We start from the raw sequence: 27,726 nt of genomic DNA on the forward strand, positions 1-27,726 counted from the left end.
AATAATAGGGGCCATGCAAAATGTTGCCGTCTTCCAAAATTGATTTTGCAGATCTAGCTTCAAGATCAGCCCTGTTGGTTCTACCTGGCCTGCTAGCCTTGAAGTGTGTGGGCTGTCTGCATCCCTGTGTGTCCTGTCCTACTTCACAGGTGCTAGCCGGGGCCGCGGGGACCCAGAGGAGGGAAATGGTCCGAACCTGTAGTTCGTTTTTTGAGAGAAAAAGCTGTCGGTATGTGAGACGTGGCAGAGGCAGACCCAGCCAACCTGCAGATCTGTTCCATATGTTTCCTGAGTGCAGCTGGGCTCCCACTGGCTTCACCCAATCCTGCTCCAAGTCATGATTAAGCGAAGATAACAGGCTGATTACAGGCATCTACATGCCTGGAAATCTATACAGTATATTCATCAGTCGCACGCTGAGCATGCTCTCCTTCTCTGTCAGTTTCCCCAAACTCCTAACGTTCCATTATTTCGAACCCAGATTCATCAGCCCCATCTGTTGGTTGTAAATAGTTGAAATGAATATATCCCGTCTGGCTCCAGTTCCCTCACTCTATGTTTGTATGTAAAGAAATCTAATGTCTTAATGTGAGAATGTTGCTTTCTAATGATGGAAAGCGTCAGTGAGTAAACACAGAGAGGGGAATACTCAAGTTTATTTCAACATAATAAATACCATAGCACCAAACTGTAAATTAAACATAATTGTAAAAAAAAAAAACATGTTCAACTGAAACATGAAAAATTCAGCTACTTATTGTATTTATATATATATTTTTAAAGGTGTATAGCTTAATAAGGGTTTCTAGCTTGCAAGTTATAGAAGTTTAGCATGCAATATGTCAAAGTAAGGGAGGAGAAATTCACATGAGGTTAAACTAAAGTTGTACATGATGAATTGCAAAATCCACTCATAACTACAGTACATTAGAAGCTTGACTGGGTTACGGTGATTATTTAACCTCTTTTGATGACTCCATCTTCACTGCCTAGATACTGGCTTGCAATAGTATGTCTAATATAATTAACAACTTGATGTATTCCCTCATTCATGTAAACAATTGTAATCTTTATTTTTCTTCTATTGACCACCTAATTTCAAACACAGCATGTTCAAGTATTGACACCCAGCTCTTCTCTTATGCTAGTCTAAACAAATTCATTAAACAAATCTAATGCCAATAAACAGTGTAGAGAAGTTGGGCTTCCTCGTGTAGAAGAGATACTAAATGTTGATATGTCCATATTATTCTATTGTAACCTCAAATGTATTGCTGTTTAGAAAGATCAAATGACTGACCCAAGCTCAGTGTACAGAGGCAACCTTACTCATATCATCATGCTATAGCCTACAGCAGCCATAGAACCGAATGTTGAGGTAAGAATGCCCCCTAGTGGCTGAGAATGGATAGATCACTTTCTCCTGAAGTTGCCCAGCTGCACTCCCCTTCGGCCGGACACACAGCGGAATGTGGCAGGCTGGACATCCCAGTATTTGACAGGGTTGGCAAAAAGGCTGATTCCTGTGTAGAGGTTCTTCTTTGCCCTAGACCTTACAGGGCAGAAGTCATTGACCCCCACGCTGTTTATGTTGTTGGCATGGAGGTATACCACCTAGTAAAATATAGAAAGAGACCATGTTTTTGGTAAACTGGATAAGATATCAACTCTTTGAGCTACTAGCGATTTGTGTAGAACTAAAGGACCAAAATGCGTGACCCAGGCATTATTCAAACCCTCTTCAGTTCTGTATTTACATTCACATTCAAATGAAAATGTAAAACTGTAGGATGTTTGAATAATGCCTGGGTCACAAATTCCCAGCAGTAGACAGCAAAACAATAGTCTAACATTGAACCACATGTTACCTGGAGATACTTGAGTGAGCTTAAACCTGGTGGGACCTTTTTCAGCTTGTTGTTGTCCAGGTGTACTTCTCTGAGGTTTGGTATGCTGGCTAAACTTCCGTTCTCCACAGATTTGATTTGGTTGAATCCCAAACCCAACCTGTAAACACCAAAAAACATGACTGAACTCAATCAAACGAAAACATGACTTATCTTTCGTGATGGATACAAGCAGATATTTTTCTTACTTAGTTTGATGCAATGTGTTGCTTCAATTAGTAATATTTTACCTCATCAGGTTTTTGTATCTGAGAAAGTCCTCTACTTCCACTTTTGCAATATTGTTGTAGTCCAGATGGAGCTCCGTTAGTGAGGAAGGCAAGTCTTGAGAGCATTCAAACCAAACACAACATTAAGATCTTCATTCAACTTGGTTTTAACTTCTGAAGACAACATCACATTGTTTTACCTTTTGGCACTGCTGTTAGTTTTGCCTCTGCAATCCTTATGTACAGGGTAGACATGGAATCAAAGGCCCCCAACTCGATCCCTTTATTAGCAAGTGGGTTGGCACTCATCTCTGTTTTTGTGAAACCAGAAGGTTTGGGATTAGACCGTGTCTGCTTCAGTTTGAATAACAATATGCTATGTACATTTGATTGAATTCATGGCATTGCATTATAATTCTATTTCACATCACCAAGAACATGCAGTGATCTCATCCCCTTGAATGCCTCTTTCTGGACCCTGTTGATCTTGTTGTCGTGGATGCGTAACTCCAGGATGTTCTGGGGCAGGTTGGGAGGGATCTGGGTCAGCAGGTTGTAGGACAGATACAGCAGCTGCAGCTTCTCCATACTGCGGAAGGCTTTGGGGTGGACCTTTGATATCTTGTTATTGACCAGGTAGAGGGCCTGCAGAGAAAGGATTATGTCGATGTTCTGATGTAGAAAACAATCTTACAAACGTGCATAGTAGGGGTGGGGGGAAAAATCGATTCACATTTGAATCGCGATTCAGTCTTCTAGCGTTTCACAGCGATTCACAAATGTATCGAATCGTGAGGTACCAAAAGATTCCCACCCCTAGTACATAGTAAGAGTGAGAAACTAAGACTGTAGAGAAAAAGAAGGTCTGTTTATTTAGAATGCATTTCCTGAAGGAAGTGTGTGCTTCAAACTCAGATAAAGGCTTCCCATATGATTCTTTCTACTATAATAGAGCAATTGGCTCTCAGCTCTTAGATGTGGTTTATTACCAGCTGGGACAGCGCCCATAATCAAAGAGCTTGTTTGCTTTAACAGATGTTCATAGATTGTGTTCCCTAGTTTTTGTCTGTAGTTTCTGCTGTTCTCTCAATGAAGGACTGTTGGCCTAATGGAGTGAGATTAATCTAGGCTATCAACAAATTCTGGACTGGTGTCAGAACTAACTGATGGAACAGGTAAGGCCTTATTAGAGCACAGTTGAGATTTTTGTTCAATGTTTAAGTAAAATACATTTAGAAAGCCTCAGTTTCACATAGATGTGAGTGTTGATCACAGTTAAGAAGATGGCTGTCTCACATAAAGCTTGTCCATGCCTTTGAAGTCATCTTCCTTAATTTCGGTTATGTCATTGTTTTGAAGATCAATCATCAATGTGTTCACTGGAATCTTGTCTGGGACTGATATTAGACCTGTAAAAGCAGACATTTCACTGCAATATCCTTGCTGCCCAAAGGACCTCACAAAGTAGACGTGCACTTTTACTTGTTAGGCATGAGATTAGAATTAGAATTTCGCCTTAAGTGCTCTCACTTACCCAGATCCGAGCACTGAACCACCCGTCGAGAACACTGACAACCGAAAGGGCAGTCTGGCTCAGGGGGATCCCAGGACGGGAAAAGGTCATTTTCATCATCATCATCATCATCATCTGCGTCTCGCATCAAGATATCATGGTCTCTCAGGACGTCCATGATGTTGATTGGCTTGTAGGGTTTGGCATGGCACAGAGCCAGCAGACACAGCAGGACAAATTTCCTCATGGTGCAGAATGGAGGTGTCAATCAATTTAGAACAGCCTGGAATCAGTGAGAGTGTAGACAGTGGGAAATCGTCGCAGAGGGACTCTGTTTTCGTTCAGATGTTCTATTTGTGTATACTTGCAGTGATTTCAAAGTGACCGGATTTTCAGTTATCTGATATTAAGGCACCTACGTACTCAACCATTGAATTTTTGACCAGTATTTACACAAACTATTGAGAAGGACTCCCATACATATTCTGCTTCAGACAGTTGTTTTGAAAAGGAATGTTCTACAGAGCTTTCTCACACTTATACACGTCTTCACGATATGCCTGTGATCCTGGTCAGCTCAGGACTGGTCTGTTCCGCACCCTAGCCACAACTATGTGATTGTTCTTCATTGACTCATAACTAAATAATGCAGGCCCGATTCGTAAATATATATACGCCTTTTTCACGTTGTCCATATACCGACAGACTTCTACTGTACGTTATGTGTAAAGAAATATGTTTATGTTGGAACTATATCTGCTGTAGTTGCCTGGATCTCAAAAGCATTTTTACAGATTTTTATTTGAAAATCCCTTTCTCATCAACAGGTTATGGACTTCATTTATGTTTTGACAAGAATAGCCAAGCGATGGCACCAAAGTCAAACCTCGTTAATGAATGTCTAACTCCAGAAGTAGTAAGATCATTCAGTATTAGTTGTGATAACAGATAACATACAGTACCTCAGCGGTGTGTAGTCGTATCCTTGTTTGACTCCAGAGAGCCCTCAGGGACTGAATGAGAACTCGTCTGTAGATCCACGAAAGCCAGGTACACTGAATTCAAAGAGAATGGAAAGTGCATTACAGAAAAAAATGTCAGAGTAACTCCCTGAATAGAAAATAGGATGATTCCTCGGTCTGGGGTTAGTTTGAATAAAGAGCTCCTACTCACTCACACACAGATCACCGCATCTGTAGTGCTTGACTAGTTTGGAAAATACATTGTTACCGATCATGTGCTTCTCATCAGTATTTGAACCCAAGCCAAAACAGTTAGCTTAGAATTCTGAATGGTTGGTCTTTATATAGAACACACTATTAGGTCTGTCCTCCCATTCCCTCCCACATGGCTTGATGGCATCCTGCCATTTGAAATATTATACATTAAGTTGAATACTTCCCCTCAGAGATCAGGATTTAGTTTTTTACTGAAACATGAAAACGTTTCTTCATATTTTATGTACAAAAAGAGTACAGCTTATAATGTAGGGCTATCCTGCAAGTGCCTTTATACATTGTTACTTTTAGAAGTTACATGATTAGATATGGTTGAATACTCCATTTCCATCTCACAAAGTTATGTTTAACAACCAGCAATGCCTTCCAAAGGCATGGTTCCCACAAGTACCCTTTTTTCCGTGTGGTACTGATATATGCTTGTCTCATCACAAAACGCAGTCTAAAGTGGTTCTTATGGCATACGCAGAACTTTCCAACAATGTTAAGGTTTGGCAGAGAGAAGAACCATAATGGGAGAGGGTCTTTATTCATGTTTCTTTGGGGGTATAACATTTTCCAAACCCTCAGTAAATGGAATCTGGATCTTCTATCATATCATGCAGTAGAACTTCATTCAATAAAAATTATACTTGAATAAGCTACACAATGCAAGTTTAGATTGTATTGCTTCTTAGTACTACAATATAATTAAGTCTCATTCGTCTCCTGATATTTATGTGCAAACGAATACCATTTCAGTTCAGCATGGAAATCTAATCCTCATGACATCAAATGAGGTTAACACAGACAGGCACAGACAGTTTGAGCTGTGTTTCCATGGCAAAGATGACTTGCTGGGTGTTTGACTGCGTATGCTGTGCTGCCATGCCGCCCATGAGAACTCTGAAAATACTTTATAGTCTGAGAACAATGATTCAGTAATAACATACAATATTTGTGTTTATTTATTAACAATGTGTGTAATTTATTTGAAACAAGCACCTGATGTGAATAGCACAAATGTAAATGTCCATCTAAACTCAGCCAGCAAAATACCAAGTGGTAGGTAGAAGTATCGACATAACCACTAATAATTTTCCATCTTTACAAACATTATTGGTATTTTTGAAGAGAGCAATCTATCAAACTAGTTGCCAAATACTGATGTGGGCAAGCTAGCTACGTATATATATATATATATATCTCAGTGGATTTAATCTGCATTTCAGTGCATCATTGAAATCTCCCTTTAGTGAGTCCTGTGTTGATCCATCAAACAAAAATCGGAAGCATCCAAATCTTAGGCAGCAATAACAGTAGAAAGGCATCCATGAACTTGTATCCACCACCGACAGCTCCTACTTCGCTGCTAGAAATACTTATTTCCTTAGCTCTATATGAAGGTATACAGAAAGAAGATACTGCTTCTTTTCCAAACAACATCCATCTATGGCTATATTGAAGACAAAAATTTAAAAGTAGTTGCAGCATAAATGTGACATTTTCAGAGGAAATCCTATTTCTTGTCAAAATTAACACGTTACAATACCGGTGAAATGCAGACAGGGGTCCGCGAGAGACTGGTGTTTTAGTTGCGGTTGATCTTTTGTAGAGTACAAATAAACAGCCCTGTCACTTAGTTTTCTGAGGTTTCAACACCACACTGGAGTACGAACGCACACAGGAGAACGCAGTCGGTGAGACTTTCCGGGGATCAATGTAGTTGTTCTCCAAGCGCAATGCCACAATGTGTGAGTCATCCTCATTAAGAGGATCACAGATGGCATCCTCTGCAAAATTCCTGTAAAAGGAATCATCATCTTTGTTAGGTAAAGCCTACCTCAGGGCTTTTTGTCAAGAATGCTGTGAGTTGAATGTGGGGTGTTATGTTATTTATTTATTTGTACCTGATGTTGTTGCTATTGAGTCTGAGGAAGTGGAGGGACTTCATCTCATTGATCCCTATGGGAACGGTGGTCAGCTGGTTGTGGTCCAGACACAGTTCTATCATGGAGCCAAAGGCACCAAAGAACGACTCAGGTTCAACCCCCTCCCCGTCCAGCTTGTTGTACGATAAGTACAGGTACTCAATACCAGGTTCCATGTGGGCAAACACGTAGCCAGGGATCCTTTCAATCTGGTTGCCCACCAGCACCAGGTGGACCAGGGATCTGGGCAGGTAGGAAGGCACCAGGTACATCCGGTTATGGGAGAGGTCAATCGATTCCAGGTTCCTTAGAGGAGAAACGGGATAGACGAGAGAGAAAATGTATGTAGAGAGATGGAAAGGAACTTAGTGTTTGGTTTTGTTGCTGATATTGTTAAGAGGTGGGGTGTTTTTATTTGATTCGCAGCAGTTTTCTTTCTCACTTGTGGTTGATCCAAGCCAATGGTGCAATCCTAGACTCATCAAGTCTGTTGTGTCCGAGGGAAATCAAATTGAGGTTGGTTGTTTGGTTGAAAACAGAGTCTGATATTTCTTCAATTAGGTTGTTTTCAAGATAAAGTTCCTGAAAAAATAATTGGGGGGGTTACTGCCATAATTCAATACAATTACTTTTTACAGTTAATTGTACTCATTGTGGTGAACTGGGTTTTACGTGAAGCAATAATCCATGGTTGTGGTTTGAATCTTTTGGGTTAACCCTAATTGTAATGTTACCATTTTAAATAGTTTCTCATCGGTAAACCTACTACAATGTTAAAGAAAAAATAGATACATTTGGTGTCTATTAGAACAGTACTACTCTGTGGCAAATACTGTTGAACATATTTAACTGCATTGCAGTCTTATGTTGCCTTATCCTTCATTTTGAAGCATTTTATGAATGGAATTTGATCAGAATTACAATGGACCAAAAATACTGAATCTCTTTTCGAGTCCAGGGCCTACACACCAGCAGAGAGGGGGGTAGGCCTTGTGGGATGGTGCGGAAGTGGTTTCTTCCCATCCGCAGGTAGGACAGCTGTGTAAGAGGGGCGAAGGCTAAGGGGCTCACGTTCCCCTCACTGAGAACATTGTCCTCCATCTCCAGTGTTAAAAGGTGGCTCAGATCTGCAAGTACGGCAAACATTTGACTTGTAACACAGCCTTGATGTGTGGCAAAACATGGATCAACTCTTAACTAGCAGTTTACCTTGAAAGCTATTTTGTTCGATCTCTCTTAACTTGTTTTCGTTGATCTTCAGCTCCTGTAGTGTGGAGGGCAGATCTGATGGGACCTGCTGCAGGAGGTTTCCATCCAGGTACAAGCGGCTCAAGTGTTTAAGGCTCTAAACACAAATCCAATGTGTTTAAAACAGATATGTTTACGTAATAATAGACACACTCAGGAAACGATGAAGAGGCCACTTTAGGCGATGCCATGGAGCACATCAGAATAAGACAAGCCCTAGAAGGTCGTCAAGAAGAAGCTATCGGGTAACAACAAAGAAGTGGTACAGTGAATCAAAACATTGACTTGATCTCCCACTGCCAGAATAAAGATGTCTGCTGAAGTGAATAGAACCTCTTAGGAAAGTCTCTGTTATCTCACACCCACGACCTCGCAGTACCTCTCTCTGGGCTTACCTTGCCAGCTCGGGCTCCAGCTTGTGAAAATAGGGAACAAAAGCCTAGTGTCCTCCTTAAGCTCTAGGGGAACACTTCTAAATCTGATTTGTTTTCTGAAAGGTTCTGCAGGTTTCCGTCCGACCGAATAGGTTGAAGTGAAGGTGAAGTAGCTCTCTGTGCACCGCTGCTTGAGTGCTTCACTCACTGACAACACTGGTAGCTTAGCTTCAAAAGCGTTTCAAAGAGCCTCACATGTTATTCTCTGCAGAGTTCTAAGTCATACTGTAAGTCTAGCAAAGTCTTAGTATCAGCAAAAAGTTGACGGCCTGTGATGGATCTATTTAGACAATTGCCTTACTGTTGACTGTTTGTGGCTGCATTTTGGAAAACTGCCCACTTACTTGAAATACTTTTGGGGCAATGCCGGCAGATGTCAGCTTATTCTTGCCAAGGTTGATCCACTCCAGGTTAGGAATCCCATTAAAGGCCCCCACAGGGATAGATGTGATGGTGTTACCTGGTGGTTTATATCAAAACACATAATCTCCTCAGCATCATGTTATCCCATGAACATTTGCATAGGGCTAAGTCTAGATTATTGTCTTGCTGAAATTTTAAGGCAACTGTCTGACTTTATATGGCAGTAAGGATGACAAGAATATGTAATAATAGTGCATCTTGAGAATTTGTCCATAGTCCATTCACTCAGTGTGTGACACATCTTTGAAAATAGTAGGTTAAATCATTTTATAATGTGCTTTATTATGTTTTCAGCGGGTGGATGAGGTCAGGGGTAGAAGGGTGGAGAATATTGTCGAGCTCCATTGGCACCAGTCAAGGACAATCAAAAGGACCTCAAAATAATTTGGGGATAAATATGTGTCTAAAATACAGTACTGTTGAAGGGTGAATGGTCATCTTACCCTCCAGACTGAGTGATTTGAGCTCGGGGATGGACAAAGGAGGGAAACTGGTCAGCTTTGCATTCTCACAAGTCACGATGACATCAGAAATGTCACAGCCGGGCGGAAGGCCGGCTCTTGGTGAAATCATCTCTATCTCTTCTTCTTGGCCCTCCTCCTCCTCTTCAACATCCCCGTGATGTTCCTCAGGGGGAGCAGGGATTGGTTGGATGCTCTCCTCTGCCACCTTTGGAGGCATTTGGAAGACATCTCCTCTCAGCCACACCTCCTCCTCTTCCTCTTCCTCCTCAAGGGCTCTCAACTTCTCCATCAGGTTCAGTTTATGCCTTATCCTCTCCTCTTCCACCTGCCTCTCCTTCTCCTTCGCAGCGGCCTCTGCCTCCTCCCTCAGCCTCCGGTCCTCCTCCTCCAGTCTCCTCTCCTCCTCCGCCTGCCTCCTCTCTTCCTCTTTCGCCAGCGTCGCCCGCAGTTCATCCTCCTCCTTTCTCCTCTCCTCTTCAAGCCGCCTCTGTTTCTCCGCCTCTTCCTTCTTGAGCTTCTTCCTCCGCCTCTTGCGCTCGGCGTCCTTCTTCAGCAGGCGCTCCTCTTCCGCCCGGTGTTCCTCCTGCTCTCTCTTGAGGATGACGTCAATCTCGGCCTGGGTGTGTGGCCCCACGGGATCTGGGTTGGGGTCGCTGGGGTCGTTTGGCACTGGGGAATCGCCAGAGAAGTCAGGCAGATCAGGGGCTGGGCCAGCCAGCAGGCACACATGGTTGAATAGAGGAGGTAGGATGAAGAGGAGGAAAGGCAGAAGAAGAACACACGGGGAAACCAGAATTAGAACCCAGTGAAGCGAGAACAAGAAACACATCCTCAGAAACACCCAGGAATGCAGTGGTGGAAAGAGGGGGTAACGTGCCGACCGAAGGGGATCATGTGACTAAAAGGTCAGGGGACGTTCTTGTTTAGTTTCTACGAAGAAGGCAGTCGTGGTAGCTATAGATACCTGCGTCCATACAGACAGGGCAACACTCTCCAGTGGGGATGAAAGGGAAGTGGCAGTGCATTGTGGGACAGGAGACCTCATCGCAGACCACCTCCCCACCGGTGCACAGACAGGTGACACAGGGCTTGGGGGACCACACAGCCTTGTTGAACATGGTGATGCCCTGGTACACACACTGACCCTGCTTTCCTACAGTGGAGCATCATGACAGGGGAAACAAGAGAGTTGTGGTTAGATGTTCTGTATGTCATATCGTGACTATCATATCATACAGTGTATCCTACTGTAAATGGTATTGGATACTGGCATCAGACCAAACAGACTGTGTCAGTGATGTAAACACTGCAGGTGTTATGTCTGCTGCATCAAAGATAAAGGTAAAAGTTGAGATTGTCTGCTGCAGGTGAGACTCTAGCACTGTAATTATATAAGTCTGGGACCCATCTGTACTTAGTGAGAAAAAGACCTAGTCATCATTTGTATTTTGCTTGCCCCCATCCATATTAGGACAACTATTTTATACATGCAGTTTTCAAAACCAGAAGACTTGACACAGCTTGAGAATTGCAATGCCGACAAGGTTAAGGGTTGATATTTTTTTTTCTAATAAAATGCCTTGTTCATAATTTAATAATACTGTGGCAATCTCTGTGTTAAGTCATAAGTCACGGACGTCACGTAGAAAATAATTCAGTCTTCTGATGATGCCGATAAGGTGCAGGGTTTTTTGATGATTTTCAAATCAATTAGTATTTATGCCCATCCTCCTGGTCCCATGTGGGTAACAAATGTACATAAAACATAAACACAATAGTGTTATTACAGTGAAACAGTAGACCCACATCCCTCAGAGACATGGCTTATTTATAGAGACTTTAGGCAAGGGGGTTTAAACCTTTTTTTTATTTATGCAAATCTGTGCCCAAATTGCTGCATGTTAATCATATGTGAAAACCCTCTGCTGTCACAAAACTGCTTCAACATCAAATCAGGTTCGTCTAATTATGATTAAATAGATTAGGGTAAATGACTTGTGCCTTATTGTCTGACTTTGTTACCAAAAACCAAACAAAATAGCAAAACGAACATGGGTTACTGGGAAGGATGCAGTAAAGCACTGACCTGGAATGACATTGTAGTTGGTCTGTGGGTCCCTAACACTTCTGTAAGACTCTATGAAGATAGACGCACCACCCTCTTCTCCGTGGTTGAGAGGGAGGCTGCCCGTGCGGGTCAGGGCTTGAGAGTGGTGCCCTTCCCTGGGTCTCCCGTGCCCTGTCCGCTGCCTCCTCCCCCGGGTAACCCCCGCCAGCCGGTCCTGGTCTTGGCTCTGGGCTAGGCTCAGCAACACGAGCAACCACAGGCTGACGATAACACACAGCTGCCGCATAACTGGATGTTAGCCTACCTGGAGTGAAAGAACTCAATGGGCTCAACACTGGAGGGACAAGCAGACAAAGTGAGCTCTTATTGACTGTATAAGTCCTTGATATACCACTGTCATAATGTTTAGTTTCCCCCTGTGTTCGCCTTACTCCCTTAATGACAAGTCTGACAGCGGTAGAAATAGCAAGGCACAATACTGCCACCAGGTCTGTAATTGTCTGAACCCTTCATAGACTGACACCCACCAGAGAAGACATGTGCGTGCATGTGTGCTTTCAGGCCTCACGGCATTTGGGAAAATGTGTGCGTGAGCTGCTTAAGAGAGCAGGGAGACACGTCATGACTTCAGTCCACCTCTCCACTGTAGGCTGTAGGCCAACTCATTAAGGAGTCTGATACTAGCCTAAAATGCATCTTGTGTTCTCAGCTGAAGGCAGCAAGCCAAGCCTTGTTATAGATGTTAGATAACAAAGATAGGCTCACTGCAAGCAACCACATTTAGCAGTAAAGAACATGTAGGTATTGGGATTATCTTTTTAAACATTTGAGAGGGGAAATCCACCTCCGGATGACCTTGTAACACTAACAGGTATATCTTATACCTAAGTCACACAAATTGTCGGCTGTACAGACATGCATGGTACAGGAAGTGTAAACATGGTGGAGGACGACTCCTCTGTAATCCCCACAGAGCATGCCCAGACCCACTGCCCCAGGCTTGGAGTTATGTGGTTTGCAATAAATCGGTTCTGGAACTTTTGGGAAAGAAGGGAAGAAAAACATCCACAGTGGAGAGAAGGCGGAGAAAAGAGGACGGAAAACATTGCGATTAATGGGGTTCTTAGGATGACTAGGCTCAAATGGAGACACTGAAGTTTGACGCGCAGTGAGGAAAGAGCAGCCTGAAGATATCCTGCAGGACAGGGAGAGACTGGTCAAGTTCATTTTTTATGACTTCTAAAGCTCCAATACTTGTGTACACAACCTAATGCTTGCCTAATGTTTTGGTCATACAAGACATACTGTTTTAGCAACATCCAGAAATGTGTTATATCCATCAAGGTTATGTTGCAGTTAGCACAACAGCTAGCACCGGCTTTAATACACTACAGTCGAAAGTGATGGTCCTGGTTCAAGACAGACCATGTAGCATGCAAAGCCTTTGCACACGGACATACTGACAACATCCACGACAACCTTATTAGATGTTTAAGCAATTCGCTACTGTAACTAAGTAACAGGATAAACAGAATGAGCAGAAGGACTCTGTACGTTACCAGTGGTTTGCAGGCGATTTGCAAGGCCAAATATTTTCCACTCTTTCCTAAGCTCTCTGGACAGTGCCAGCAGCTGTAAGACAGTGTGCGACTGCTCGGCTGCTGAACAGATAGATGTTTTAAACAGACAAGCCTGTTCGGCTGGGGCTGCATGGGGAAGCCAAGACTTGCCTCAGGAAAACTTTTGAAGTGAAGTAGTTACTGCCCCATCAAAGAGGGTCACTTACGTTTGGTTCTTCTGGGAAAGGTAAAGAGGGAGAAATTGGTGATTTCTCTGCCCTAATTACTGGCCAGTGGGAGTGCTTAGTTGTGTAGTCAACAGATTGAGGTGGCCCCTCTGGTTTGTCATTACCTGCCAGGAATGGAACACGGCTCCTGAGATCCACCAGGACTCATCAGGAACCCGCTTACAGACCGAGTCAGAGGGAGAGGTGGTACCATCCTGACTATGTACTGATCACACAGGATCTTTTTCAGCAGCACATTGCTGGGCTGTGTTGTACCGTGCTGGACACGCCCCAGGTGCTGAGGCTACTGTGCTAGTCTAGGAACACGTCGCCCAATGGGCTTCATGTATTCTCATGTAGGGGAGGGCGCTACCGAGTTAATAGTCTGTAAACCTTTTTTTGGGGGTGGGGTGGTGGAATATCATGGAAAAGCAGCTTAATTATCTGGTTGTATCACTGTTAAGTGAATCATTTCAGAAAGATGAAATACCCTGACAATAGAGAAGTACTAATGTTGTTTTATTATTTTTTTGCGACGAAATGAAGTTCAATACCTATCTACTACTTTAATTGGCCTAGAAAGCAAAAGGCATTTACATTATGTGAACTTTTCTACTAACCTTCTCTTTTTCTATTTAAAAAGTTGATGTTAAAGGTTAAAAAGCAAGAGAAAACCTGTCAGGTCTATGTGACCTATTCCTTTGTTTCTGGCACCACTGCTCTGTTCCAAACATAGACCTGTAATGTGCCAAAGGTAACTGCGACTGGAAAAACGGCCCCAACGAAACGTTTCCTTCATTGAAAAACTTTACAACCCTTTCCCTGTAATCCCTCATGCATGCATGTGTGTGGGTGCTGTGACTCGACCTGCTTGTTGTCATGTGAAGGGTGTGTCTGTCATGTGTCGGGCTGCTGGAATGTACAGCTGCTTCTGTTGACCTCCCCGCTCCTCTACCTGTCACCACACACCCCTGAAGCTTATCGTCCGCCTGCTCCTTTTGTCATATCAAGAATATTGATGTTGTTAAGTGACAAGGCTACAATACCGCAACAAACAGGCTGGACCCAGACAGTGTAACCACATGGCTCCTTAATAACTGTGTTGATGGGCATTTTACCTCGAGGGGTAACTACCTTCTCCACAGGACTAGACAATGGAAGTATAGAGGGACTAATGGCCAAGTGGCACTGTCTGGAATAATTCTGATAGAGTAGCATTTGGAATATGCAGCTGAGACACCAAACATGGTAATTTTTTCGATATAAGTGACTAGCGGTTGGTCACTTTGGCTTTATTTGGTACATTGTAAACACCCTTGCATAAATAAACCATGAAAAAAAAAAAGCGACAGCTTTTCAAATAGTCATAGGACATTGGCCAGTTCCTAACTCCGGTTTACCTCTCATTCTAAGCCCCATGTTACTTTTCAGGAGAAGTATTCAGATGTGGTCAGTCTCCCTGGTGGCTGGCGGTCAGACGTGATGCTTATCCAGAACCCTCAGCTCCCAGGGTAAAGTCCAGCTGAGCTGCAGATTCACTGATGAGAACAGCTTTTATATGTCAATTTGTTTTGCACTGAACATATGGCTACAGCAAAGTCCATAGAGCAGTGGTCACATGTGCTGACTCCCACAGGTGTGCCCTCATGATACACTGGAACATTGAGGTGACCACGGAGGGAGAGATCACAACCAACATAGAACTGGTGACTAAACTGCCTGAAAAGGGTGAGTTTTGCTTTAACACGGTTTGGTAATCTTCAACAAGTCGGCCAGTATAACCAACCGTATGTAATTGTTATTTTGAATCGCAGCCTGTCAGATGGATACCAGTAATCTGATCAAGAATTCTCCAGACATGTTCCAAAGTCTTCTGCGTGTTGTTGGAGTGGAGGTCTCCATTGACTGCATCATCAAAACTGTGTGTAGCGCATGACCAGCTATTAAAGTATACAACTCATTTACGTTTGTAATTATTTTATTAAGTATAAAGCTCTTTACAATCACCCATTTAAAAATGTCAATGCCATTTGTACATATTCTATAATCACATTTATAGATGTTTATATAATGTTTACATACAATGTCATTAGTCAAGATCTAAAAAAATAAATAATTTAAATATGAAAGGCTAGACAGCAATGTCCAATTTGTATTTTCAAATATTCTTTATGTACACATGTATTATGCTTCTTAGGTATCACAGTGCTTGTGATATTTGAGTGTTAAGATAAGTGGTTTGATCTGTCAGCTTCACTACTTAGTTAGCAGACCATATAGTATGGCACATGATGTCACTGTCCTCTTGACCGCATGAGGCCTTACTACAGAGGTAACCCCATGGACTGAAACAGGACATGGGGTTACTTAGCCTCAAATACCTGCTAATGTATGCAAGTCTGAACACACATTTCGTCAAGACGGCTGTTCAGTTATGTCCTTACAGACCCTCACATATAGCACCACTCAACGTGCAGGAGAATGTGCTAAAAGCACTCCACGAGCCACCTTTGGCACATTGAATACACCTCATTGGCGGCACGACTGGCTGGCTGGCAGAGCAGAGCTCCTCTAAACCCACACCATTCTGCACCCTGGTCTCCCTTCCTCTGCCTCACACACAGAGGCAGAATGTGCGTCAGGAGACCAACGTAAACACGATGGTCGTCATCACAACAAGTTGGGAGATGTGACCATAATGCCCAGATCTACAAAATCCCCTCACAACTTCCTACTGTACATGAATAAGGGGATCAAGCCGCTTGGGTGAGAGGATGATTTGAGACAGGACCTCAATATGTGCCACAAAAAAGAATTACACCTCAACAACCCACTATTACCGCATACCCACCTACATTCAGTTTAGTAAATAAAATATGGCGTATATCATTTTAAGAGTAAAAAGACAAAGAATAGAGAAGGATATGTTTCAGTTGACTCTTTGCATTTGTTGACATCTATGCTCGAATGAATAGCAGCGTTCTCACAGAAGGCAAGGGAGTGGTCAGGCATGTTAATTCTTTTTAAATCCATCAGCTCAGGAAGTAAACAGGAATTGCAATATCTTAAATGGATAAGTTGTTCATTTCGGATTAATGCTAGGAGTGAGATCTTAGTTTGTTCACTTCCTGAGTAGAAGGAACTGAGATGGACTAGAGGCCAACCCCCTGGAGTGGTTCATACGGGGTGGAACACCAGTGTGCAGTCCTCTCTGTCCAGGCCAAGGTAGAGGTTCTGGGCTGGCAGGTCTTGTTTGGCTTGGGTGCTCCTCAGGTAGTAGTTGACTATTTTGGAGTCAAGCTTGTACTGATGGGGTATGTTCTCATAGGGCTTGGGATCAAGATCCAGGATGGACACAGAGTATGTAAACCGAGGCTTTGTAGGGTGAATCTCCAAGTCCTGCTCCAACCTGGAAGAAGAAGAAATGCTCAATGTTTCACCATTCAAATTAGTCATGGTTTGTCTATGCACATACATAAGTACATCCAGACGGCATGAACTACCATACCTTATTTGGGTTATCATGTGTGTCTACAGAGGCTAGACAAAATTTGCCATTGGTTCAAGGTTATCACATGACTAAAGTGTACATAAGTCTGTGCAACCAGTCAAATAAGATAATCCAACTGCTCACCCATCATTATCCTCGCTGCATGGTGCCAGGGTGATCATGATGGAGCAGTCCTTGGCTGTCATGGCAACTCTGTACTGGTGAACCTGACGAGTAGAAAGAAAAACAAAACAGACTCATATCTCTGACATGTGAGACAGTTCTCCCTCAGGTGCCGGAAGAGAAGAAGCAAGGCTCGAACTGTAGCTTTTCATTTTGAAATACACAATGAGTGCATGTGATCACCTGGAATGAGAAACATTTTCCTGAATGCTTCTCACCATTCAGCGACAGAAAGGGACCTCACCTTGCTGACTGCATATTCTATGGAACCATCGTCCTCTGACGGACAACTCTGTACTTTCTCTAAGAAACTCTCATTGTAGGGCCCGTCAATCTGTAGTCTGCTTCTAGAAAGAATGAGACAAATAATTAAGACATGGGTGGAAGTTTATGGCTCGTTTTACTGTCCAGAAACCCCCTCTAGTGGTGTACTGAATGTATTACACAGTAAAGACACCTATACTTCCACATACATACAAACTCATTCGATTTCTTATTAGGAAAACAATAAAAACTATAATTGCCCACGTACCTTTCTTTGGGGAACTCCTGCAGGTGCTGCTCCACCCGTTTGAATAAGGGATGAAGGCCCTCAATGTCTAAGCTGTCCAGCATTTGCGTCTGAAGGATTTTGGCCAGGATACAGTCTTTGGGTAAGCAGTGGTTTCCTGAGCCCAACATAGAAAGACATTAGGAGATCAAAACCAACACATTTTTCACAGGTCAATCTTCAGAACGTCTTCCGATCTCCAGAAAAGAGACGACACAGGACTGCGGCGTGGCGGCCCGTGTCGTGTGGCGCCTCACCGTTGCGAAGCAGCTCCCTGTGCAGTAGGCTGGCTTCACAGATGGCCCTGCCCTCGGGCAGGTGCAGCTTCCGGGACTCCCCGGAGCGCCCCGTCTCCCAGCTGCTGAGGAGGGCGCTGACGATCACTTGGATGAGCTCGTTCAGGACGGTCTTGTTGGACTGGTGGCCGTTGATCACCCCGCCCCCGCCGTGGAGGAAGTAGGGCCGCAGGTGCTGGACCAGCTCGTTCAGGTCCTCGCACACGTCCGCGTCGTCCTTACAGCTGTATATCAACTCCCCTCCCTTGGCGAAGCAACAGAGAAAGGTTACATCTGGTCATGTGTATCGGGAGTCAGGTGGCTGAGCGGTTAGGGAATCGGGCTCGTAATCAGAAGGTTGCCAGTTCAATTCCTGGCCGCGCAGATGACGTTGTGTCCTTGGGCAAGGCACTTCACCCTACTTGCCTCGGGGGCATGTCCCTGTACTTACTGTAAGTCGCTCTGGATAAAAGCGTCTGCTAAATGACTAAATGTAAATGTACTTGTACAGAGGGCAGCACGACATACCTTGAAGATCTTGAAGTTATTCTGGGGCTCTTCGATCAAGTGTTTCAAGGCAACATACATCCTCTGCTTGTTCCTACGGACAGAAAAGAACAGTTCAGCCGACTTTGTTTCCAAACAACTTTTCGTTCACTTCCCAGCAAAACACCCAACCATGAAACTATAGGTTCTTGCCAACTGAATGAATAGACTACTTAATTAACGTCAGACCCCCTCAGACTGAACCCTACTCACCCTGAGAACAGATCCAGCGGGCAGTAGCGACTCTGTCGTTTCCACTTTCCATTGGCCAGCTGGTGATGGAGATGAGTATGGGTAAGTAAGGCTGGCACGCATCTCAAAGTTAAATCGACTTTTAAAGCACCAGAGAGGTGTCCTGTACTGTAGGGCTCAAGGATGTGGATAGAAACGGAAGATCGTTGTTGTGCATGTTGCACTCTGGTCAGCGTTATCCAGTGTGACCACCAGAGGACAGAGATGGTCAACCATACTTAGAACCAATACAAGTGGGTTTATTTCATCTGACTTTTAAACACCCCCAAAGAACGCAAATGCTCCTTTGGATCAAATGCTGCATAATGAGCACAGTTGTAATAGCAAAGAGTTGTTTTTTAATGGAATACATGGACACAAACGTCAATCATTTCAAATAGACACCTCACTGAATTGTGCTTACCTTAAAATGTTGATGCATACAGAATCTGCACACCTTGCTTTTAACGTCTTTTGTTACATGCCTAGAGTAGGGTAGGAATCCACACTTTGGCTGCCAGAAAACCAAAAAAAGAGAATGAAGTTACTGCCAGACCACAAAATATTTACATAGCTGTCGACCGAGTCACTCCATTTGAACAAATGTCTCTCTTCAAAATGCTGACTCATCCCTCTCTCCCATGTCTGAGCATCATCACTTGACAAAACCCAAACTCGTGGTGGCTGTCCCCCGGCTCGGTCCCTGGTGACTGACCTTTCCTTTGTATTCAAGAATCTACCCAATAACGGCCGAGGTCTTGCTTAGTAACAGCCCAATGGATGGCGAGGACAAACAAATCGAATGTCTCACTAAATACTTAAAGCTTTTCTTATGTCTCTAAACTTTGCGCCTCGGACACAATGAGAATTTGTGTTGTGGTAGAGAGGAATCTATTGAGGATCATTTTAGTCTAGTCTTGGTCTAGATCCAAGAATTATATTACATGTACAATACAAACATCCATTGTATGACATGTCCAATATTACATGTACAATACAAACGATTCAATCGTTCAATTACCTTGATCTCTATGCAGAGGGAAGGTCTGTGTTCACTGCAGCAGCGGGAGGAGGATTGGGTGAGGTTAGGTAGGCACAAAGCACATCCACTCCAGGTGTCCATCATTTTGTCACAGCGCGATTCTGTCAGGAAAAACAATACAGTACCAGACATATTGGTATATGATTATTATTTTTTTACTGATATTTTACTCCAGCTACCTTGCCTTTTTCAACTGGTTAATGATTGCTATTTAGATTTCTGTACCGATCTATGGAAACTAACCATATCGTAAGCCATTGTTCAATCTGCATAATATTTCACAATACTGTATGAACATCAAATTACTCATAGTGATTTCAAAGTTTACCTGGCCTCTCTTGTTGAACCTTTAAAGACAGTCGTCTCACAAAGTCTAGTGGTAGTTTGACAACTTCCTGTAGAAGAAAATTGGATAAATACATATAGTTACCATTCTGATTGATGACACAGTGGCACCAACCACTTTAGAAATTCCCTTATGTTAAGTTAATTTGAGTCCATAATTGTTTGGTTATTATGAAGTGTTTAAATATAAATATATGACAATCTTTGATATCAAAATAGAAAACAACCCATTATTTCACTTAAAAGAAAATGTCTCACCCCTTTGTGGACAAACTTTTCTCCAAGCAACGGACTCATGACATTTTTACTGTATTCAAGAATGTTTTGAATTTGCCTGAAGGCCTGCTCCGTTGTCTGAAGTCAAAGGGAGAAAGGGCGATAAGGTGATGGTGTTATGAAGCAAAAATACACTGAAATCCAGACTTCATGGAAACTCTACCTGTTGTGGGTTTTCTGAGTCCTCAGCTGAATACTTGAGTAGACGAAGAACTCTTGAATGCTAGAAAAACAAGTATTACAACCATGATGCAAGGCAAGTTAGCAATGGGGTAGCTCAGTAAGTTGTTAGTGCTATCTGATGCGACGACGCGGCACTACTGATGCCATCATCAAGTTGCTCACACCAGACCCCTGAACCGTTTATAAGATATTTATGTTAATAACATACAACCTACAAAGGACAATGACAACCAATGTTGATAAGCAGCTTGGAAGCTAGTTTAGACAACCTAGTAGTAGGCTTTCGAATGGTAAAGAGCAACCCAGATTTGACAAGTGACACTCGTTTCAACTTATAGGGGGCTTCCCGCGGTGCACAACAGTACTGTAACTAAGTTGCCAATTGAAAGAATCAAACACTGAACTTGTCACCCGAACATTTTCCAATCTAGCCAATGATGTTGTCTAACATGACACTACGTTCACAATATAAACCGGCTTTGTAACAATGCATTTTGGATTAAACCTGGTCGATGTTCTGGCAACGTGACGTGTAGTTGCTTGGTTTAACCAGTACGAGTGGACACAGTGCTGCAAGCTTGCTAGCTCGCTCTAGCTGTAGTGTGGTGGCTGGCTGACTCTCCAGCTAGCTAGCTAGCTAACTCACCTGAACATGACAAACTACAAGGCTTTTGTTTCCCTCCCCATGGTATTTCCAGTCGTTCTCGTCCATTTTATCCAGTTCCATAACACAAATGTGCTTATTATATCTCAGTATGGACTCCCGACACTTTACAAGGCCAAGACTGCCACACACCCCAAGTACAGGGCCGATGCTAGCAAGCCTAGCTACAACAATAATTTTAGCTACTGTCTGACCCACCGACGGACGAACTGGTGTTACTAGTAGCCTACTACCGCTTTCTGGAGGATATCACTCCTACCCGTCTCCTATTGGCCGCATGTATGTAGAAAATATCACATTGGATGTCATTTGAATGACGTTTGAGTTCGATCACGCTCGAGTTTCCTAAAGATTATCCACTAACATTGGATAGTTTCCTAGGTTCACCTTAGTGAGTAATCACCTTTTTGTTGGATGACTTTCATTAATTGGCACCTTGTTAGCTATATGCATTAAACAAAAAGTTTGATCCTACTTTACATAAGGTCTCCCTCCTGTCACCAAGTTAAACCCAGCGATGGGTTTATTTGCATTTAATACATTTAAGGATTCTATTTTGTGTTGATTTACTCACTAAACACGTAAATGTCCCTGCCGAGATGGCAAGTTCTTCTAACTTTATTGTGTCTGGAACCAATTAATAGAATATCGGTTGATATTCTATTAAGTGATTGTCCTCAACCTGCCATCCTGCCAGCCGGTGCATGTCAAACCAGTTCAGTGCATTTCGAGTTGACTGCAACCGGCTCCAGGCCAGGAAAACTGTTTTTTAGAGCGGCCCCAACTCCTATCAGGTCTAGAATCGTTCCATTTTGGAGATCAGTGCCCTGATCAATCTCTGAACAATACGTCTACACCGAGGACACACCACACACTATAGGAGGTTACATAGGATTTTTTTGTCCTCATGTTTGTGGTCTCTCACATTTTAAAAATCTTAAGATTTAAAAAATATGTTAGTGTGTACCCAGCATTAGTGTCCTCCTCTGTCGCCCTTACTTCTTTCTTTCTTTCGTTTATTAGTCTATTTACATGTTCAATAGGGCTATATTTGTTTCATATTGCGAAATGTTAGCCTATCATTAGTTCAAAGACTACTACAGTGCATCGCAGTGCGTGCTATTAGAATATTTTAGACTAACGTGGTTATTGTTAGTATCCGTAAACTTTTTGATTGATCATTATTATTAAATTGAGAATATTTAATGTGTTCACTTGGGCTATTTTCAGAAAATAATGGCACACTGGATAATCCAAACCAAGTGTACTAATTTCCATATGCAACTATTTTGGCCCTTTTAGCTGACCGTACAACTTTCTATTTATCTGTCGGTCGTGATTGGCTTATTCCGAATCATGAGGAGCAGTTCCAAGAGTAGCCTACCTAGCAATGACTAGGTAGCTACTTAGCTAGCTTCACTCTCTGGAGGTGAGATTATTGAGCCTGCCAGCAAATTAAAAAAGGGTTGTCCATGAGGCTTAAGCCCAGTAGTTTTGACAAAAAGCATACGAAATATTTGTCTCGCCTTATGGGTTAATTTTCTATAATACTATCGTTAAAAAATAAATAGCTAGCGAAGGAGCTAGCTTGGTCGGCTACAGTAACAGACAGTGCTGTGTTGTTGCAGACAGTGTAATGTATTTTAATTTAACCGGTTGCACACTTGACGCAGGCAGTTAGAAAGAACGTTAAGTCTTTCGACTCAACCTTGCCATTCTGTGAAGCAATTTACTACTGACCACCTCCATGGAATATCCACCAAGTAAACGACATAAGGGATTCAAACAGGATGCTGCATTTCATGATCCGTTCGAAGATGACGAAGATTTTACTCAAGATGACTTGAACGAGATAGATATTATTGCATCTCAGGCTTTCACGGGAGATGGCACACATCAAAGGCACAAACAGACATTAAGCTCTGGTAAATGTTACTTAAACATACTTTTAAAACCTGGTAAATGCTACATTGTCTTCATGTGTGTTTCAGAAATACGAGAACTTCAGTGTAGGCTTGTTAAATCATCAGCACTCTTTAAGATATATTTTAAATAAATAATGAAATAATTAACACTGAAGAATGAAAATGTGAACTAGGAAATGTCACAGATAATTTCACTCTTTTGTAGGCAATGGCCAACTCTCAGAAGCAGACAAAAACTGCAAATTGGAGTCGCAAAAAGCAGAATTGAAGAAAAAGGTGTGACTTGAATAAGCAGAGGCATGGCTCTCAAACTTAGATTCTTGAGAAGCACATGTAGGCCTTGTGGAACATTTGATAGTCTTTCTCTGTGAAATCCTGATTGATCTTTTTTTATGTGAAGCTAAAAGAGGTTGAGGAGGAGATCCTGATGAAGAATGGAGAGATTAGAGTCCTACGAGATTCACTGCGAGTGGCCCAGCAGGAGAAAGAGAAGCAGAGACAAGCTCAGCTCCTCCTGGAGAGGGAGAAGGCCCATGTTCAGAGTGAAAAAGAGAAAGAATTATCCAAAAAGGTTGTAATGAAGCTCTACTTCAATATACTATTATGTCTCCCAGATGTCATCCAACTCATTATTCTGGCCTTATTGGTATGTTCACAGGTACAGTCCTTACAATCAGAGTTACACTTCAAAGAAGCAGAGATGAATGAAATCAAAACCAAGCTTCAAATCTCAGAGCGAGGGAACAAGGCCCTTGCTTCCCCTGTCACAAGAAACAGGTCAGAGTTGGCTACCTTTTGCAATACATTCTACCTTTTGGCTTTGGTGGCGGAATAGAGGGCATCATTTTCCTTTCTTTTTTTGTTCCTGTCCCCTCGTCAGCCCCAAGGTGCATTGTTCTGCTGTGACAATTGGTCTTGCAAGTCGGAGCAGCTCCACCCCTCCTGGAGGCAGTCCATTCATAACCAAGGAAGATTTTGCAGCCCAGCTGCCCTCAAGGTCCACGCCAGTCAAAAGCAGTGGAACGAGCAGCTTGAAAGATGGTGTGGTCATATTTGTTTAAACTTCATTGGTGACGATATAATCCGGCGTTGTAGAAATGCATTTTGGATTAAACCTGATCGATGTTCTGGCAACGTGACGTGCAGTTGCTTGGTTTAAACAGTACGGGTAGGCACAGTGCTGCAACCTTGCTAGCTCGCTCTAGCTGTAGTGTGGTGGCTGGCTGACTCTCCATTAGATATCAAATGGGATATCCCCATGTCACTTTATTGAGCAACATTCACTTCAAGATACGGCTTTATATGTTCTCCTGTGTTTAGAGGGGAAGAAGCTGTCCTTTGGCAAACACGGTGACAGTAAAGAAGCAAGCCAGCTCGATCCTTTCGACAGCACAGGTGTACATCATCATCTCCCAGGTGAATTTAACATCAAAACCCTTTGGAATGAACTCCTTTAGTACTATGAGTGAATACGTGTATAAAGTTTGAGTAAATATCCCATTTGTTACTGTTGTGTGAAGGGTCTGTTTTGCTGAGTCTGTTGCTGCAGCATCCTCTAGACCCCAGCACCCTGGGTCTGTGCCATCTGCTCTGCGTCAGCCCTGACGCCTGGCCCACGTTACTGCAGAACAACTGCCTCAGCACGTAAGTCCACCCGGCTAGGTTTATAGTGACCCTTATGTCTATGTCACATCAGAGGACTTGAAGCTGTGGCAAGTTGACTCAAATACGTTGCCTTACTCAGCTCCTCAAAGACAGGCAGCGGGCTCAGCGGCTTTGTGGCATCCAGCTTGTCAAAGCAGGACATCACACACACCTGGACATGGACAATACAGCTTAGGAAGTCCTTTTTGGTGTCAAATGTTCAATCTCTTTGAACTTGAAAGTTTCTTTTGTGCTTTCATTCAACAGAAGTTCAACCACGGTCAGTTCCAGTGGCTATTCCAAACAATCCAAGGTGGCTCCGAGGGATAAACCCCAAAGTGCCTTCAGCCAATTCCAGAGCCTTGCCATGTCTGGACTTAACATGATGGCTTCGCCAGAGCAGGTGTCTCACACTAACAGTTCATCCATCAACTCCAGCAGGAGCTGCCTCGGAGCGGTCTACCTCCTTCCTCTCCTGGACTACCACATCAGCCTGTTCTGCCAGGCTCTGGAGTCTCTGGAGGGCTCGTGTAAAAGCCCCCTGAGGGTCAGCTCTGCATCGGGCTCCTCCGAGGGCAGCGCAGCCTCCAGTGTGGAGGACTCCCTGCTCAGCCTTGAGGACTTTGCCCTTTCGTCCATGAAAGCACTCTACCACGTCGTATCACAGAGCGCTGACGCGGTGAGCGCCATCTTGTCCTGCCAGCCTCAGGAGAGCAATGGCGGGGAGGCGTTCCTACACGCTTACGCCCGGTCCCACCCTACCCCGGTCCCCTCTGAGATCCAACTGATGGAGACGGGGGAGCCCGAGGGGAGCCCGGACAGAGCGGGAAAAGGACTCCACATCCAGCACCCCCTCCTCAGGAGGCTGCTGGGGCTGTCGGACCCTGCCTTCATTGGCAAAGCTTCCCAGAGAGAAGCACTGGTGACAACTAGCCTGTCAACTCTTTGCATGCTGGCCGAGAGAGCAGAGAAGAAGGATTTGTCCAGGCATGTCTTGTTTGTTCAGAAAAGGGGAGCGTCAATAGGGTGTTTTCTCCTTTTTTTTCCAGTTTTCCCGACCTTCATTACACACGTTAACCTTGACATTGTGTATGTTTCTGTTCTGTGCATGCGGTGCTCTTTCTTTTGCAGGTTAATGTGTGTGCTGTCTAGTCAAGCTTTGACACACTGCCTGTCCCTGGACTCCTCCTACCAGATCATGTCCCTTTCGATGTCACTGTTAGCTGCCCTGGTTGACAATGATGAGCTGGCAACTAAATTGTGCTCACACTCAGGTGAGGATCCTACTGGCACCTTTTGGTACAATTCATATAGTTGTTTAAGTACAACTTTCAACCAATACTTCATGCAATAATAAGAAGCTGGTATGAACCTTTCAAAGGGGTCATACTTTAGAATGAATGTTCTTAAAGAGGCTTGCACTCAATGACACATGAATAAAGTAAAGACTGTTAACAAAGGAAATGTAAAGGCTATTCACCCAGGGAAATATCTTTCGATTATTTATTTCCACTAGACTCATGCCTGTTCCTGAAGATTTTCCAGTACATAACCAGCAGACCAGATAAACTGGTTACAAATGGACATTGGTCTCTGATGGAGGTGGAGGTACATTTCCAGAGTGTGGGAGAGTGGTTACTCATATAAATAATATTGTAAGATAGCTAACCTAAAATGCCAGAGGATCTGTCTGAATGTGTTTCCTAAATGAACGGCTAGTGTATTCAGATCTTAGAACATGTCCCTTCTCTGTTAACAGATGGTGCGTTTTCTAACCTCGCTGTTCACTCAGAACGTATCGTTATGGGTTACGTTTGTCGAGTCCACCTGCCAGTGCCACAGTGAGGTAGGACAGCATTTTGATTTGTGGATACAACCAATCAGCAGGTTCGAGCTGCCCTCAAACCCTTTATACTTTTTCCTTAGTATATAGGCTGGTCAACTCGAACTGGAGATGTATACGTATTACAATAATACACTTAAATATGAATGAGGTTGGCTGTGTGTTTCTCATCTCCCTGGGAAGGTGGTGCAGACTGTAGTGGTGCTGCTGCACAGACAGTGGCTTGGTGTCAGGGGACAGGAGATGGCCCAGGCCCCAGTGTGGTGGTCGGCCCCAGGGGTGCAGCTGCTGAGGGAGACCCTCATGCTCCTCCACTGGCTCCTCCTCAACCACTCCAGCTTCTCCGAGCAGTGTCGTCCTGTCCTCCACATGTACGACCAGGTCATCCCTGCCATCAGGGACACTCTTCGCAAGATCCCCGACCTCACAGAGAGTGAAGGTGAGCTTTCGACCGGCACACATGTCACATGTTGTTTGGTCACGATGCCTCTTTCCACTGACATTTCTGCAGGGTCATGTTTTACCCCTATCAACCCTCGTGTTATAACAACAACAACACGTATGTTGTGCTTGCTTCTGTTCCTTGTCAGAACTGGCTCTAGAAGAGATCTGTCGTCCTGAGACAGAGGACACCGAGGACATGGACTGAGTGCTAGGTGGCTTGTTCCTGCAGAACCTGGTGGAAGCCGAGCTGCTTTCGAAAAACATTGGCAGTTTAACCCTTTGATAGTTCAACGAATGCTGTCCCACATCCTCCCAAATGCATAGAAGAAATACTTAATGATGGATTTGAACATTTGTTGTGCAAAGATTTGTTTTTTTCAATGCTTTTGATATTAAATACAACATCCATGCCTGAACAGTGATGAAAAACTTTATTTACTAGGACATTGTGGCCTTGTCCACAAAACAAAGTATACATACTTTTATAGATTAAAAAATAAAATGTGTATATTACCCACAAACATGTGAGACAATGACATGCCACAGGGGGGTTTGTGAGTGGAAAAAAAACAAACATGAAAATCTAGACATCAATGCATAATTCACATCAGTGAACAGATGTCATAGGTAAGGCCAGCACAGAAACCACCATTTACTGAGACAGATTTGTCCGAGTAGCATAAGCAACAAGTGATGAGGTCACTTTTTTCAAAAGGTTCTGAAGGCATGAACTGCAGATTAAACTTGAAAATGTTTACACATCTGTTAACATGTTACACTGTTTCACATTTACAAAAATCACAAGACCAATAAAAAGGCAGGAAGAAAAGGAGACATAAGGGCCAAACCAACAACTGTCAAGCTCAACCCTGTAAACATGAAATC

The 27,726-nt window shown here is 43.4% G+C and overlaps 5 protein-coding genes across 12 annotated transcripts in view; 2 read left to right on the plus strand and 3 right to left on the minus strand.

Moving 5' to 3' along the window:
• cenpp (centromere protein P) overlaps window positions 1–15,160 on the plus strand; it is a 29,842-nt gene extending 14,682 nt beyond the window's left edge. For both annotated transcript variants that reach the window (XM_062459305.1, XM_062459314.1), the window contains 3 exons: window positions 14,632–14,711; window positions 14,837–14,928; window positions 15,015–15,160. In XM_062459305.1, the coding sequence (XP_062315289.1) occupies window positions 14,632–14,711; window positions 14,837–14,928; window positions 15,015–15,136 (294 nt within the window). In that variant the 3' untranslated portion in view covers window positions 15,137–15,160. The remainder of the gene's footprint in view (window positions 1–14,631; window positions 14,712–14,836; window positions 14,929–15,014) is intronic.
• aspn (asporin (LRR class 1)) lies at window positions 639–4,908 on the minus strand. Of its 2 annotated transcripts, none has more exons than XM_062459283.1 (9): window positions 4,803–4,908; window positions 4,592–4,684; window positions 3,651–3,912; window positions 3,413–3,525; window positions 2,548–2,761; window positions 2,317–2,427; window positions 2,138–2,231; window positions 1,869–2,007; window positions 639–1,614 (listed from the first exon to the last, which is right to left on the minus strand). In XM_062459283.1, the coding sequence occupies exons 3-9, from the start codon at window positions 3,874–3,876 to the stop codon at window positions 1,414–1,416; spliced, it is 1,098 nt and encodes a 365-aa protein (XP_062315267.1). In that variant the 5' UTR covers window positions 3,877–3,912; window positions 4,592–4,684; window positions 4,803–4,908; the 3' UTR covers window positions 639–1,413. The 2 variants fall into 2 exon arrangements, with proteins under 2 accessions (XP_062315267.1, XP_062315276.1); XM_062459292.1 differs by having other exon boundaries at window positions 4,807–4,901.
• ecm2 (extracellular matrix protein 2, female organ and adipocyte specific) lies at window positions 5,792–13,106 on the minus strand. Of its 3 annotated transcripts, none has more exons than XM_062459248.1 (10): window positions 12,974–13,106; window positions 11,433–11,718; window positions 10,311–10,499; window positions 9,326–10,015; window positions 8,804–8,919; window positions 7,987–8,122; window positions 7,747–7,904; window positions 7,220–7,359; window positions 6,757–7,083; window positions 5,792–6,650 (listed from the first exon to the last, which is right to left on the minus strand). In XM_062459248.1, exons 2-10 carry the CDS (start codon window positions 11,698–11,700, stop codon window positions 6,482–6,484), a joined length of 2,193 nt encoding a protein of 730 aa, XP_062315232.1. In that variant the 5' UTR covers window positions 11,701–11,718; window positions 12,974–13,106; the 3' UTR covers window positions 5,792–6,481. The 3 variants fall into 3 exon arrangements, with proteins under 3 accessions (XP_062315232.1, XP_062315213.1, XP_062315223.1); XM_062459229.1 differs by having other exon boundaries at window positions 9,326–10,051; XM_062459239.1 differs by having other exon boundaries at window positions 9,326–10,051; window positions 11,433–11,714; window positions 12,974–13,102.
• Window positions 15,151–21,233, minus strand: ippk (inositol 1,3,4,5,6-pentakisphosphate 2-kinase). Of its 2 annotated transcripts, none has more exons than XM_062459271.1 (13): window positions 20,968–21,233; window positions 20,302–20,361; window positions 20,121–20,216; window positions 19,846–19,912; window positions 19,497–19,618; window positions 18,900–18,989; window positions 18,458–18,516; window positions 18,227–18,299; window positions 17,681–17,963; window positions 17,406–17,541; window positions 17,118–17,217; window positions 16,835–16,917; window positions 15,151–16,609 (listed from the first exon to the last, which is right to left on the minus strand). In XM_062459271.1, the coding sequence occupies exons 1-13, from the start codon at window positions 21,046–21,048 to the stop codon at window positions 16,378–16,380; spliced, it is 1,482 nt and encodes a 493-aa protein (XP_062315255.1). In that variant the 5' UTR covers window positions 21,049–21,233; the 3' UTR covers window positions 15,151–16,377. The 2 variants fall into 2 exon arrangements, with proteins under 2 accessions (XP_062315255.1, XP_062315246.1); XM_062459262.1 differs by having other exon boundaries at window positions 15,152–16,609; window positions 17,118–17,220; window positions 20,968–21,231.
• On the plus strand, window positions 18,512–27,610 carry atrip (ATR interacting protein). Of its 3 annotated transcripts, none has more exons than XM_062459208.1 (13): window positions 18,512–18,538; window positions 23,116–23,186; window positions 23,311–23,481; window positions 23,569–23,687; window positions 23,791–23,951; window positions 24,231–24,326; window positions 24,431–24,554; window positions 24,822–25,541; window positions 25,686–25,828; window positions 26,071–26,162; window positions 26,314–26,400; window positions 26,581–26,836; window positions 26,988–27,610. In XM_062459208.1, the coding sequence occupies exons 1-13, from the start codon at window positions 18,523–18,525 to the stop codon at window positions 27,044–27,046; spliced, it is 2,115 nt and encodes a 704-aa protein (XP_062315192.1). In that variant the 5' UTR covers window positions 18,512–18,522; the 3' UTR covers window positions 27,047–27,610. The 3 variants fall into 3 exon arrangements, with proteins under 3 accessions (XP_062315192.1, XP_062315201.1, XP_062315182.1); XM_062459198.1 differs by lacking the exon at window positions 18,512–18,538 and adding an exon at window positions 22,359–22,910; XM_062459217.1 differs by lacking the exons at window positions 18,512–18,538; window positions 26,988–27,610 and adding an exon at window positions 22,356–22,910 and having other exon boundaries at window positions 26,314–26,441; window positions 26,581–26,730.
• Window positions 27,611–27,726: the final 116 nt, after the last annotated feature.

The sequence above is a fragment of the Osmerus eperlanus genome, chromosome 1 (genome assembly GCF_963692335.1).
Source record: "Osmerus eperlanus chromosome 1, fOsmEpe2.1, whole genome shotgun sequence".
Classification (NCBI taxonomy): domain Eukaryota; kingdom Metazoa; phylum Chordata; class Actinopteri; order Osmeriformes; family Osmeridae; genus Osmerus; species Osmerus eperlanus.